This window comes from Ipomoea triloba, chromosome 5 (assembly GCF_003576645.1).
Source record: "Ipomoea triloba cultivar NCNSP0323 chromosome 5, ASM357664v1".
NCBI classification, from domain to species: Eukaryota; Viridiplantae; Streptophyta; class Magnoliopsida; order Solanales; family Convolvulaceae; genus Ipomoea; species Ipomoea triloba.
The window spans coordinates 28,032,997-28,047,561 of NC_044920.1; the positions used below are offsets into that span (position 1 = coordinate 28,032,997).

Consider the following 14,565-nt stretch of genomic DNA (forward strand, 5'->3'; position numbering starts at 1 on the left):
AAAAAAAAAAATAAAAAAAAAAAAAAAAAAAAAAAAAAACTCGGTATTACATTGGTTTGTACAATGATTATAAGTGGCCATATTTGAGAATTCATACCTTGACTGCACTACAGACATTTCTACCTTGAGGCCTAAATCCTCCAAGAACACTAATGGCCTGAGGGGTAAGTCCAACATGCCCCATCACGGCAATTCCAGATTCAACTATTGCTTTAGCTGCTGTAATTCTGGATGGTGCACCAGCTTCCAACTTAATAGCATCCATCGCTCCTTCCTTTAAAACCCTTACCGCTGCATCAACAGCCTGTTCATGATTCAATATCAGTATATTATCACCAATTTCACTTTTTATAAATAAATAAATAAATAAGCACTTTTTTGCATTAAATATGATGAATTCAAAAAATAGCCCATTCAATTTAATTGCTTTATGGTTTGTGCCAAATAATTTTCCAATCAGTAATTTCTTAAACCCATAAATGTTTTTATGTATGAAAAATGAACTAAAAGCGAAAGGCCCCATCTTAATCAATTGTTTGCAAAAATTAGCTTTATCATACAATAGTATCTCTGTTCTTTCTCAAAATAATAATTGAAATTCCGTACAAACTTAGGAGTATATTAGAAATTAACAACTTTATTTAAAAATAAAAATAAAAAAAAGAAATAAAAAGACATAAAACGATATATGCACAAGTTACCTGTGTGGTACTGGACTCATAGCTACCAAAAGGGAGGTCACAAACAAGAAAAGGGCATTTAGCTCCTCTGGCAACAGCTCGACAATGCACGAGCATCTCATCAAGAGTGATGGGCAGAGTGGTGTCGTGGCCATGAACCACCATAGCGGCAGAGTCACCTACTAGACATATATCAATCCCAGCAGTGTCAAGATGCACGGAAGAAGGATAATCGTAGGCTGTGACCATGGTTATGGGCTCCCCCTTGCGGTGCTTCTGGCGGAGAGTAGCGAGGGTTGTTCTCTGGTTTGGGTCCTGTGGCTTGGGACCGCCATATACTGCATTCTCCGGCAGGTTGCTCATGCTTCTTACAGCAGTTCTCACGTGACTGATCAGAGATTTTCTTACAAGGCTTCTTGTTATTGAATTGAAAAATGCCATCTGAAAAGGTATCTACTAGAATTTGATAACAATATCTTATGAGGACATAAAGTGCAAGTTATGCAATGAAGTTGTTTATTCAAATTTTCCTCACTCCCAATTAGTCCAAGGATTTACAATCTCTGCCTCTGTGGATATTGAGTCATTGGATTGTATATCCTGCATTAAGATTCCGAATATTAATCTGGATCCATTGTTTGTGCACAAGATTAAAGTAGGAACTCCTTACAAATGGAGAAATTGAAAGCAAGCACAAAGCACATAGGTTCATATGTATTTGTAGAATTGTAGATACAAAGCATAGTATTCACATTATTAGGATTCTCTCATTATATATATATCCCTGTAATCTGTATCTTTAAACTATCTCATTCAATACAATTCATACAGTTCTCATCCACATATCAAGGCTAGAGCAAATTACAAATGAGCACATTCACAGAATCACAGTCATCACACATTCCAAAATAGGTGAGCACTTTCTTCATCTAACATAGCACAGCAGTTACTCAGTAAAACATAGAAATCTGAGTAAAAACTGTGAAATTAACTAAAACTCAATAATTTAGAGGTTTTTCTTTTACGATCAGAATTAACTTCATAGCAGCCTTGTGGCTTGGTCATCAAAATTATCTCAACATTAAACATTTTAACACAAATGCACAACCAACAAGTCGATATTTCAACCTCAGCAATTAAATTATCAACTTAATTTTGAAATAATCAAGCCATTACACAATAGACAATAGTACAACACAAACTTTTAAAAAAATATATAGCACAAATTATTACGGAGTAATAATTATTACCTTGAAGAATGAAGAAACGAAGAGTGATTGAAGTTGGCAGTTGTGAGCGCCCAGTTCCGTCTCCAACTCTCCACCTCACTGTCTCTTCAGATTTGAACGAACAATTGGAATTTGGAAGGGGTCGTCGCTTGTCCACTCTTCACCTACTCTGTGTCCCTGATTTCTCTAAAAAAAAACAAAAACAGAAGAAGACAGAAAACTATAACAACCGGTTTGGTCGAATGGAATTAGAATTCCCCTCTTACTAATTCTTAAAGTACGCAAATTTCTTATTTGATTGAGGAGAATTGTAATTTCGCGCTTTATTTTCATGAAATTATAATTTCGCTTAATTTCGCATTGGTTAGAAAGAAAGAAAAATACATAAAATTATCATTATCTTTTTTTTTAACCTTAAAAAAAAAAAAAGTAATTGGTCTCGTGAGTTAGTTTTCAATTATTAAAATAGTTTTCAATTATTAAAATTTTTATATTTGATTTCAAGACTTTTAAATCCTTGTCCCATTTGATCTCCGACTATTATAATTTCGCATAACAAATAAAAATATGCACCACAACAATGACAAGTTTTGAGCCATTCTCACTTCTCAGTTTCTGATTACTCAAGCACTATTTCAATCTAATAGTTTACGAACTTAATATGATTATTAATCAATTACATATCACTACCTCATTAAAAAATAAAATCATTTATCTGATAGTTAATAGATATGACTATAAAAATAAAATCATTTATCTGATAGTTAATAGATATGACTATTAATCAAAAATCATTTATCTGATAGTTAATAGATATGACTATTAATCAATTACATATCACTACCTCATTAAAAATAAAATCATTTATCTGATAGTTAATAGATATGACTATAAAAATAAAATCATTTATCTGATAGTTAATAGATATGACTATTAATCAAAAATCATTTATCTGATAGTTAATAGATATGACTATTAATCAATTACATATCACTACCTCATTAAAAATAAAATCATTTATCTGATAGTTAATAGATAAATACTCCGTATTACAGAGTACTATTTATTTTATACTTAATTGACTTATCAATATCACGGTCATATTGCATTAAAATTTTGAAAATGGAAACTTCTTGTGGTGTGTCATATCTGTGAAGCAATAGAAATAGGTTTGGAAATGAGTTTCGAAGAATAAGAATGTCAAACACTAAAAACGTGTACAAACTTATGAAGAAAAAGACACATACATCCAGAAAGTTGCAAACGAAGAATGCGAGTTTAATATCAGCACAAATAATGCACAATCAAAAGTAATACAGTTATAAGTCAGTGACAACTTATAACCTGAAAAAATAAAAGTAAAAAAGAAATAATAAAAAAATTCTTGTGTACAAAAGTCATACTCCACATATAGCTTCTGTTATGTGACACTCAGATCAAGCTCCACCGGATTAGACTGGCTACCAGTTCCCTAAAATCACAAGCACCATTTGAAAAGACAAAAATATATGGGAAGCCATTGTGGTACCAAGTTTGGCAAGAAGAATCCCAACTCCAATAGCTCATGTAATGAAGAGAAATCTTCAGGTAAAATTTCTTTTTGACCATCAGTGGCTCTCATATAGGTTCAATGACATGCAGGAGTTGTGTCCCAGAAAGAGGGTTCAATCACCAACATCAAGTCAATGCAGAGCCATCCATGTTCATGAAAGGAACCCAAAATTCATATCATCTCTCATGGAATGAAATATGGAAGGAATTTTGTCTCGTGAATGCAAGCATCACTAAAACAGTCACCTATAGAGCTGAAGTATCTACAAGTTCAGCTTCAACCGTGATACCTTGGAACTGGGGTCAATTTTATCTCACTGATGTCATTTCCTAGGGATGATCATTCGGTACCAAGGGCATTCTACTAACGAATGAATCAAATCTTATTGAAACGTATAAAACGGTAGAACATAAAAATCACAAGTAATATCATACAGGTGGAGAGAGGGGCATAATACTTGGGCACTGGCAGTGACAACCATCGATCCCTACCGTCACTTACCCACCTTAACTTGAAGGCTACTCATCCCAACATTAACTTTTTGAGTACCAGATTCACTCCTCACCTCATTCTGATTTGGACTTTTAGCATTGAGCCATGGGTGCTGGAGGCATTGCTGTGCAGTTGGTCGCTTCTCTGGCTCAAAATCAAGAAGGGGACAAAGAAACGCTGCAAACTCTTGAGCATCCTCTTTGGAGAATCTATACTTATCCACTAATAGTTTATCTAAAGACAAGTACTTCAATCTCCGGATCCTCTTTAAATCACCATGTCTATCAAAGTAATCTTTAGATCGAGCCCCGCTAGTTGCCATCTGTTTCAAAAATTATATAAAATTTTTAGGAACAATATCTGGGCACATTTTCCAAAAGTAGCACTAAGAATTATAAAGACAATTGTTATAATTTGCTAACCTTCTTAGGCATTTTACCAAGTAGCTCCATCATAAGAGCAAGGTGATCCTACATTGAAGCAAACTTTTTAATAATAATAATAATAATAATTAATAAATAAATAATGAAAATTCAGTTATCAGCAGTAAGTCAATTTGGATCAGATATTCCTGAGCTTTTAAATCAAGAGATATAAACTCATGACAATCAAACCAAAACACTAGATAACCATATTCAGTTTGTGCATGCAAGACCACTCTTCGGGTCACAACTAGGTATAGAGAATTAATTAGCATTAGTATTACTACAGGGAGTAACTGCTATCGCATTGTCTGTCTGTTTAATCATTTTATGCATCCAATCCATGGATAGATCCCTCCACCTTCTTACTAGTTACTCCCCAATTGTGGGGTGTCCCCTTTCAATTAACATGCCTTAGACAGGGAAGCATACTACAAATAAATTAGATTAGCTACCAAATCTTCAGTCTCATAACACTTTTTGCCTTGAAGAGAAAAAAATTCTCCTCCCAATTTCCCCTTTTCTTAGATACTAGATTAGGATGAAAGAAGCAAAGGAGAACCAAGAAAATGAAAAATGACAGAAATGCAAAAATAAGGATTGTGCAGACCTCATCAGAATCATAATATTATATATGTTATTTATTTTGTACTTTAGTTGCACAAAGCCACAAATTATAAGCACACCTATTTATTGCAAAATTTTGTTCCTAGAATAAATTTACTTGCATACGTGGTTATGAATTTAGCTAACATTAAATCATTTGCAGTATTTCCACAAAGAGAACAATGTCAGTTTAAATGTAAAGTTTTCATGATAGAAAAGAATTACAATACAGCCTCCCCATGCCCCACTCCAAATTGCAAATTAAATTCCTGTCTGCCTCCGAATCATTGCAACGGAGTAGAAGTTGTGAAGGATTACTTTATAGCACATCATTGAGACTTAATTTCTGAATAAAAGCTTTTCACAGAAATATTACTGTTTTCTTTGGAAATTTTCTTTTCTTTTAATTATTTTAGCCTCCTTCCTCAAAGAGCAATTAAACAGGGCAGTAAGAAAAGAGGTGCACTACCAACACTGAATGCATATTTCAATGGTGAAAGAGCAGCAGGACGAAATGCATTACCTCGTCCTCGCTGAAACCCTGTCCACTTTTGGGAGCAAACATCATTTCACCAGTAGCGAGCTCAAATGCAGTGCAAGCGAATGACCACATATCAACTGAGAAAGAATATCCACACTGGAGTATAACTTCAGGGGCTCTGTATTGTCTTGTTTGAATTTCTTCTGCAAACTGCTTATCAGCCCAGCATGCATTTCCAAAATCCACAACCTTACACATCATGTCAATCCCATCTAGAGATCTAGAGGACTTGGAATTTGTTCCCTCAGCCATTGAAGTTCGCCTTCCAGATATCCGAGCTGCAGCTCTCCTTGCCCTCTGTTTTAGCTTTTTCTCAATAAGATTCGAGGTTGCTCCCCCATTTAGGAACCCCTCAGGTCTCTGAAGAATGGGGGTATTTCCAGATTTTATTGGATCTTTGGCAGGATTAATGGTGGAACAGAGCAGGATATTTTCAAGTTTTAGGTCTGTATGTATAATTCCAAGTACTCTATGCAAATAATCTAGGCCAGTCAAAATGCACTTGCATATTTCTCTAACTTTGTTTAACTCAAGGCCTTTATGACGGTTATATCTGATCAGTCGCAACAAGCTATCACCAAGAAATTCAAGAACCATGCAGAGATGCTGTCCATTTGGGCCTGTGTGCTTAAAATGGTCAATTAACCGTATCACACAATTATTATTTGAGGGATCACCATCAGCAATAGCAGAGAGGATATCAATTTCATGGAGAGCAGCTTGAGCAAATTGTGGTGCACTCTTCTGAATCTTCAAAGCTACATATGTCTAACAGAAGTACAATCAGAAACAACAATGTTAGCACCTGATACTATAAGAAGTTCAGTAAATATTAATCTTAACAACAAATTTAAAACAGGATATGACCTAAGAAAAAACAGAATATCTCGTTCAAGTCATTGCAAGAATTAGTTTAATTCAAGACGTTAACCATCTAAAATGTGCTATGTATACCTCACATAACTAGAATTAATTAAGATTAGAAAAGAACATATTTGGATTAGTAAAAGGTATTGATGCAAACAATCATGCTATGCTGCTATTCTTCCAAATAGAAGATGGTGAAAACGAGCTCAAAACCTATTCAATGTACACAGCACAACTTACACTTGGGGATATGAAATATAATTTCTGATTCGCGTACAGATTTACAATTGACCAAGTTACATAATTACAACTGAGGTTGTTAACACTCCATATTACCTGCTAGTATTGTTTTAAGTTCTATTCCACTTTTGCCTGCTTATATAGGTTTCATTATCTCAAAGGCACAATGGTCGGCCCAATGGAGATCATTAGCTCTATTATTCTAGCTATAAGCTACCTCAACTCAAGACCAGTGTATTTGGTATTCCACTAATTTGTAATTACTGCTGGGAGTACCTTAGTCCAAATATAGGTCCTCCCAAATAAAATAAAAATAATAAGAATTAATTTGTTGCGATTAGAAACTGCTGATTGAAGAGATCCTTTCCTATTTAAGGTCTGATCCAATTGGAGTAATCATTAACAGAAAGAAAATAGAATTAAAGAAACAAGATCTCAACATCTAGCAGCATGAGATTAAGGATGCATCCTAAAAATAAAAATAAATAAATAAATAAATAAAGGAGAAATGAACCAACAGAATTTGATCAAAAGCATAAAGAAGAAAAACGCGTACCGATGCTCGAGTATCATAGGCGAGCCAGACAGTGGAGAACTCTCCCCAGCCGAGCTTCCGCTGCGCGATGTACCGGCCGCCGGCGAAGGAATCGCCGACGCGCACCGCGTGGTACCCTCCCTTCCTGTACGAGTCCATTGACTCGTCCTCCTCCTCCGACCCCGAAGACGACGATGAGCACGACATCGTGGTTATCCAAATCCAAATCAAAACACCGTGATCTGCCTAAAAGTTTCCCCTCCGAAATGAATTCGCTCGCGATCAAATTCGAAATTATTTGAATACTGGCGATTGTACAATTACGAATACTGTTACAGTTATACGGATTGGGAAGAAAGTTATATGTGCAAGTATCGGTGAAGCCGAGAAGGAATGAATGAGAGTGCGGTAATGGGTAAATGTGGCCTTCAATACAAGTCTCTCTCTCCGCTTTTTGCTCTCCTTTGCTATTATTATTATTATTATTTTCTTTTTTTTTTTCTTTTCCACTTTTTTCTTCTGTTGAGGAGCTTGTTGCTTTTTAAAGTTTTGAGTTGGTGCGTCTGATTAGTGATTGCCTCCCCACTTTGGATCTTTTTTGTTAGTTGTACCATGTTTCTCTTTTCTTTCTTTTTCTTTTATTTTTTTTTTCACATTGTTCTTACTTTTAATAGTTTTACAACTCGAATAACTTACTAAAAAAATGGTAAAAAAAATATTTAATTTATAAACATATCATCGTCCATTTTCATTTATATTAATCGACATTTGTATTATTTAATATTATATAATTTTCATTTGCGTGTGAAAGAAATAGCGATTAAATTTAAGACTTCAGATTATGTAATTAGGAAGGACAATTATTTACATTTTTCTTTAAATATTGGTAGATTTTGAGTTGTGTTTAAATATCTATTATATTTTCTAAAAGGAAAATGATAAATGGACTCCAAGAGAACAAAATTCTGCCCATGTATATTGATTTTATTGGAGGATGATGAAAGTAAATGGGGTAGTTATATTATATTATTGAATAATTTTTGCATTGAGCAAATTAAAGGATTGTTGATCTGATTAGGTTGGCCTTCCTTGCAGTCTTGTTTTTCTTTCTTGTTTTCACAAATTTCACATCGTGAGAGACTGAGAGGACAGTAGTCAAATTATTAGATAAGTTGTTGTAACTTGCAGAGGAGTATAATTTATCTAAAAATTATAAAACAAGAATAACCATTTTCTTAAACATAATCTTATCTTATTACAGTAAAAGTTAATAATCATAATTCCTCTTAATAGGGATCATCTTTTTTTTAACTCTATTAGAAAAAATATCGAACTTACCAACTAACAATATAATATGTTTTAAATGTGTTATGACCCACATTATTTAAGAGTTGATATGGTCAAATAAAAGTTTTTATGCATGAATTTTACAAGATCAAAGTCAACTGAAATGTTAGTAAACACGTTAAAACCACAAATTAACCATAATTGTTGAATAAAAAGTCAAACACAAGGATGACACTTTTAATTCACTGTCTGCCCGTGTATACATCCATCCGAATTCACCCCACATTTGATTGAATTTTTGTTAGTAATAGCAAGTGGTAGGTCAGAGTTGAGTTTTAAAACTTAAACCAGATGTTGGTGTAATCTGTGTGTTTTGATAATTTGTACATTTTGATATATTCCTTAATTATACAGTAATAAGATATTACAAAGCTATCATATTTCATTCTTAGTTTTTTCCTTTATATATGTACAAACTTTAATAATGGAACTTTTAACTTATTATTATTGGGTAACACTTGTGTGAAATCGTCTCGCAGGTCTCAATTTATGATACGGGTCGAATCTTTAATTAATGGATCAAATATTTGATTAATGTGCTGGATCTTTGACCTCATTAATTAAAGATTTCGACACATCTCACGAGTTGTCTCACGGATTGAGACACGTGAGGTGGTATCACAAAAGTTTTTGCCATTATTATTAACTTCGTTTATTACCAAACATTTTTTTTAATCTTTTAATAATAGTAGTAGTATTAATTAATCATAATAATGAGTATTTCATTTTTATATTATTATTATAAAAATTAAATTAGTGTGCACAAAAAGAACTCATGACATTTTAAATATTTTTTTATTCTTTTTACATTCTTCATTCCATCCATTGTGTTGAGAAAAAAAATATAATAATATTTATTTAATTTGATTTGTTTCTTTCAACCACTATAAAAGGTGAAATATATTATTCTTTTGAATCATTAGTTTAAAAGAATATGAATGTTATATTAGTATTGAAAGTATCAATAAGAATTTGCAAAACAATGTTCATTTTTACGTACTACTACGTATTTTTATCACAAGTTGAAAATACTCATTTTAATTTTATTAAAAAATAATCAATTTTATTTTATATTACTCAAATTTCATATTTAAATATTATATTAATAATATACTTATTTAGGGTTTGAACACTAGTTTAATCGTGCAATGCGTGTATTATAGCTAGTATATATAATAACTATACTAATATGTAGTTAAGTCTAAAAGATTTGATACGATGACTCTTGTTAACTTTTTACTATTTTTAGTTATAAACTAATAAGTTTATATATTTTTTTACAAATAACAATTTAGTTATTATATTTAAATATTTTTATTATTTTATAGTTTAATATAACAAGTGAATTTTATTATTTTATTATGCGTAAAAATAATTTAAATATTATTATTATTTGAAATATTTTAATAAAATAATAAACGACGAGTACAGATACCTACATCCGGTGGCCGGGACAATGTGGGCTTTGAAAATGTCTACCCACTACAGGTAGGAGTACGTGGAGTAGGTGGAGAAAGTATATGGGTGAGTTGGGTGGTGAATGTAACTATTCCTAACCCATTGCTATCTTTAGTCAAACACAACCAATATTATGATTGTTTGTGTTTGAGATTAAAGAATGATAGAGACAATAAAATACTAGATGTGGTATAGAAAAAAAAATACACACGCAAACAAAACAAAACAAAGGCCTAACATAACCATTCAATATTGAATACTTTTCAACATTGGTGGGTTAGAGAGCTATAGTAGTAACAATAATAACAAGCTATGTAGCAGCTTGGCTTCCCAAACAGCCAAATTTCATGACCTCCAAAGCTCATACATAACAGCTACTGCCAACTCTAAAGTAGGCTCATCTAAAGACATCCACAAGCCAGTTAACCAATGCTGGCAGTCCACATCCACCCCAAACATGCCTAGAATAAACACAAGAAACCAATGCATGCATGGTATCTTCATTGCACTCTCCACACTTTGGGCATGCTAGACTCACCTCCCACCCTCTTTTGATATAAATTTGTGGTAGTGGCAACACATTAATCACAGCTCCCTAAAGAAAGGCCCTCAACTTAGGGCCGGGACCTTTAATTTCCACACAATTAATATAATTATCATAAAAAATATGAATGTTGAATAGCTGCAGTTCTTATTATTTTTATTAATCAATATTTAATAGATTAATAATTACTAGCTTTTGAACTTTTGCGATGCTCTATGCCACTATCCCTGTATAAACAATTATCAAAACAATATAAAATAAATAAATACATAAATAAAACATTGTTGTCCCGAGTAGTGAGCGTCTAAAGAAATGTAGGTGTTATACTTTGCAAAAGATTAGGGGATGAGCGCGTAACAAGTAAAAATATATTAATCAACTGAAAACAAATGTGAAATACATATTGGAATAGAAGATATGATATGATTATCAGAATGTAAATCCACAGCTCTAGCAACTGTATGAGCTATGACATTCACTGGTTTAGAAGCAGAAGTAACCAGTGTTGGTTCAAAGTTTCTGTGGGTGGAAGACACCTTCTCAAAATGCATCCAACAATAAGAATGATATGGAGAAGAGTTATTCAAAGAATTACAAACCATCTAACAGTCGGATTTGATGAGTGCACGACACCAATGCAATCTTTTTCGAGCAAAAAGTTCAGAGCCTCCTCAACTGCAAATGCTTCAATCATATATGGATTGTAGACTTGGGATATGCCTGCTAAGAAAGCAACATTAAAATCTATGATGGTCATACCAAAGGTTGCATAAGAAAAAGTATTGAAAACGCAACAAGGCTGTGGTTTGAACCTCAAGCCCTTGGGTTTGTATTAAAATGTAAGTAATTAATAATAATAATAATAATACATTTTTATATAGGAGTATTTATGTCTTTTAAACACATTTCATTTATATTCCTTAAACTAACCATACATTGAAATTACATTCCTAAAACCTATTCTTTCGTCGAACCAAAGAATATAATTCATATTTTATTCATTACCTATACCATTACATATGAAATACTATTCATATTCCTTTAAAATTCATTATGTAAACCAAACATGCTGTAGTGGTGAATTTGCACTCCATCCACTTAAATGGATGCGGATGTGGCGGATTCCGTAAATCCTTACCCACCTCTAATTTAAACTCTCTTATAGTGAAGATGATATGACGTTAATGTGAAAAAAAAAACACTTTTAACAAAAATAAACAAATGGAAAAGAAAATGCAAAAATAATTAACAAACAAAATGAAAAAAAAAGAGTAAAAGAATAGTACTGTGACAATGTTATAATAATCAATGACTAAAAATTACAATAGTCAATGGACTGTAATTACTCTTTTAAAAACTACAAATTTATAGAAAATGAATTTATCTTGTCACGTTTTCTCAAATTTTAAAGTATAATCATTCAGGGGCAAATTTGTAACATGACTGACATTTTTTTTTAGCTTTCATTTTCTCGATCCCATCATTCAAATTATATTCAACATAAACAGTAATCCCTGTGAAAGCCTCTGAAGATCAAAGGCGCAGAATTCTCACCGGCGGATGCACTGTGCTTTGTGCTCTCCTTCCCAAATCCCAAGAAAAACTGACTATATGTATACGCAGACATATATGTATCAGCACAAACTCCATTAAAACTCTGACGTCATCCTCCTCCTCCTCGCATCGTTCACTTTCCCCTACTCCCTCAAACCCGCCGATCCACCCACCGCCCATCGCCGTCGGTGGACGGGTCGGATTTCTAAACCCTCGGAAATCCGGAACCCTTCATGAATCGATAGCGTGGATCTAAGCTCTTAGAATTCTTAATTGGATTCCGCTTCGGAAATGGCTGCTCCGAATATGGATCAATTCGAGGCGTATTTTCGGAGAGCTGATTTGGATCAGGACGGCCGGATCAGTGGTGCCGAGGCTGTTTCCTTCTTCCAAGGCGCCAATTTACCGAAACAAGTGCTTGCTCAGGTTCCTACTATAGATCCCTTATTTCGACTCGCACGCACATGAGATTTTGTTAGGATATTTAGTTGAACTTGTGGCTATTTAGCTAAGTTCTAGAATTATGATAAGCTAAATGATGCGCATGAAGTTCGATACGGATCAGTATACTGCGTGCTTCTTTTCTATGCCTACTTATTGAATTTTAATTCCTAAGTCTGACTAAAATGTCCGGAGAGATTGACGAAGGTGGAAAATGATTTAATCGTGTTTTAAATTGATATTATGCTACCTATGCGGACGATTCCAAAGCATAGACATTGGAGCTTGGAAATCAGAGAGAATTCTGAGCTTTAGAAGACAGAATTATTATTACTCAGAAGCCCACTTTTAATTATAGACAATACTAATGGCTAAAACTTTAAGGATACTAAATCCTTTTCAGCTACATGAGATGATAAATATATAATTGTAATTATAATCCAGGGAATGTGTAATATGATTACACACTTGCTACAACCTAGGGCGTTTTATATAGGCTCACAATACTAACATGGCTAGAACTAGAAGAATAGTAAAGCATTATCAACTAACATGAGATGATAAATATATTATTATTATAATCTAGAGAATATCTAATATCATAGCATTGGAGGGTTTAGATCAACTCTTTTTGTACTAGTAAGTTAACATGTCAAGTGATTTGAGAAGAGGAGGGGAAAAAACCTAAATCTTGTGGTTTTGGGCTGTTTGCACTGGGAGTGGGAGAGTTATATAGATACTTCAGTTTCCACACTCAAGAGCTAGCGAGCTAGGTTAATGTCAAGAGTAACTAAATTCTGGTGTTGTGTTCTTGACATGCCCTTTTCTTTTTCCTCTTTTTGTATCAATTATATTGGATTTTTAAAACTAAAATACCAGTATGGCTTTTGTGCAGATATGGATGTATGCGGATCAAAGTCAAACAGGATTCCTAAGTCGTCAAGAATTTTATAATGCTTTAAAACTAGTTACTGTGGCTCAAAGTAAACGAGAATTGACTCCAGATATCGTTAAGGCTGCTTTGTTTGGTCCAGCTTCAGCGAAAATTCCAGCACCCCAGATAAACCTTGCAGCCATACCAGGTCCTCAACCAAATAATATGTCAAATTCTCCAGTTCCTTCAGTTGGTGCTGGTGTTCCAGCAGCAGGTCCAAGTAGTGGAACCAGAGGTCCTCAGGTCTTTCAACCTCAACAAAGTCAGGTTGCAAGGCCTCCTCGACCACCTGCTCCTAGCACTACTTTCCAGTCTCATCCGGCTGTTTCAGGTCCAGGTGTGCCAGTGGGATCCACTATGACTTCTTCAAATTCTCCTATTTCCCCTGATATGAATGGTGGTAGGACTAGTGGCTCCCAACCAGGGGTAACACCCCAATTGTCTTACAGAGGTATCAATCCTAAGAGTCATGATGGATTTGGTCTTGTTGCCTCTGGATCAACCCCTCCACAATCAAAACCACAAGATGCAGCTTTACCGGGTCACCATCCTCCAGCCAAGGACTCTAAAACTCATCAAGCTACAGGAAATGGATTTTCTTCGAACTCTCTTTTTGGAGATGTTTTCTCTGCGACATCTATCCAGCCAAACCAAGCTTCTAAGCCACCTAAATCTTCTGCTAGTAGTGTATCAATTTCATCATCTCCAAACCCTGTATCTTCTGGTTCTCAACAAAAGGTTAAGTCGAACTCAATTGATTCTTTGCAAAACATGCACTCTAAGCAACCAGCAGGTTATCAGTATCAGCAAACTCCATCAAGTGTGAAGCAATACCAACATGTCCCGCTGCAAACTTCCAATGCAATTCCTGGTGGAGCTGGAAATACCCCTTCTAGCCAGTCACAGCTTCCTTGGCCAAGAATGACCCAGGCTGATGTTCAGAAGTATAGTAAAGTCTTTGTAGCAGTAGACACAGACAGGGATGGAAAAATCACGGGGGAACAAGCACGCAACTTGTTTTTGAGCTGGAAACTGCCTCGAGGTGCATTATACTTCATTTCTCTAATCTTCAAGTGAATTCCTGTTTTTTTTTTTTTTTTTTTTTTTTTTTTTTTTTTTTTTT

The 14,565-nt window shown here is 34.1% G+C and overlaps 3 protein-coding genes across 5 annotated transcripts in view; 1 reads left to right on the top strand and 2 right to left on the bottom strand.

The window, feature by feature from the left end:
- LOC116020677 (3-methyl-2-oxobutanoate hydroxymethyltransferase 1, mitochondrial-like) overlaps nucleotides 1-2,159 on the bottom strand; it is a 3,586-nt gene extending 1,427 nt beyond the window's left edge. The window contains exons 1-4 of one of the 2 annotated variants that reach the window (XM_031261163.1): nucleotides 1,931-2,159; nucleotides 1,216-1,280; nucleotides 702-1,121; nucleotides 98-304 (exon numbers count right to left, since the gene is read on the bottom strand). In XM_031261163.1, the coding sequence (XP_031117023.1) occupies nucleotides 98-304; nucleotides 702-1,121 (627 nt within the window). In that variant the 5' untranslated portion in view covers nucleotides 1,216-1,280; nucleotides 1,931-2,159. The remainder of the gene's footprint in view (nucleotides 1-97; nucleotides 305-701; nucleotides 1,122-1,215; nucleotides 1,281-1,930) is intronic. The other variant, XM_031261164.1, reaches the window with a different exon arrangement.
- Nucleotides 2,160-3,109: 950 nt separating this feature from the next.
- LOC116020667 (SRSF protein kinase 3) lies at nucleotides 3,110-7,676 on the bottom strand. The gene is made up of 4 exons (XM_031261151.1): nucleotides 7,186-7,676; nucleotides 5,505-6,290; nucleotides 4,376-4,423; nucleotides 3,110-4,275 (listed from the first exon to the last, which is right to left on the bottom strand). Exons 1-4 carry the CDS (start codon nucleotides 7,369-7,371, stop codon nucleotides 3,955-3,957), a joined length of 1,341 nt encoding a protein of 446 aa, XP_031117011.1. The 5' UTR covers nucleotides 7,372-7,676; the 3' UTR covers nucleotides 3,110-3,954.
- A 4,332-nt stretch (nucleotides 7,677-12,008) lies between these two features.
- LOC116020644 overlaps nucleotides 12,009-14,565 on the top strand; it is a 9,793-nt gene continuing 7,236 nt past the window's right edge. The window contains exons 1-2 of one of the 2 annotated variants that reach the window (XM_031261121.1): nucleotides 12,009-12,493; nucleotides 13,404-14,484. In XM_031261121.1, coding sequence (XP_031116981.1) covers nucleotides 12,359-12,493; nucleotides 13,404-14,484 — 1,216 coding nt within the window. In that variant the 5' untranslated portion in view covers nucleotides 12,009-12,358. The remainder of the gene's footprint in view (nucleotides 12,494-13,403; nucleotides 14,485-14,565) is intronic. The other variant, XM_031261120.1, reaches the window with a different exon arrangement.

Coding starts and splice junctions, on each gene's coding strand:
- LOC116020667 (XM_031261151.1), bottom strand. CDS start 7,371: ATGTCGTGCTCATCGTCGTCTTCGGGGTCGGAGGAGGAGGACGAGTCA. Junction 4,424..5,504: donor AGGGTTTCAGCGAGGACGAG/GTAATGCATTTC, acceptor GCTTCAATGTAG/GATCACCTTGCTCTTATGAT. Junction 4,276..4,375: donor TTGGTAAAATGCCTAAGAAG/GTTAGCAAATTA, acceptor TTTTTGAAACAG/ATGGCAACTAGCGGGGCTCG.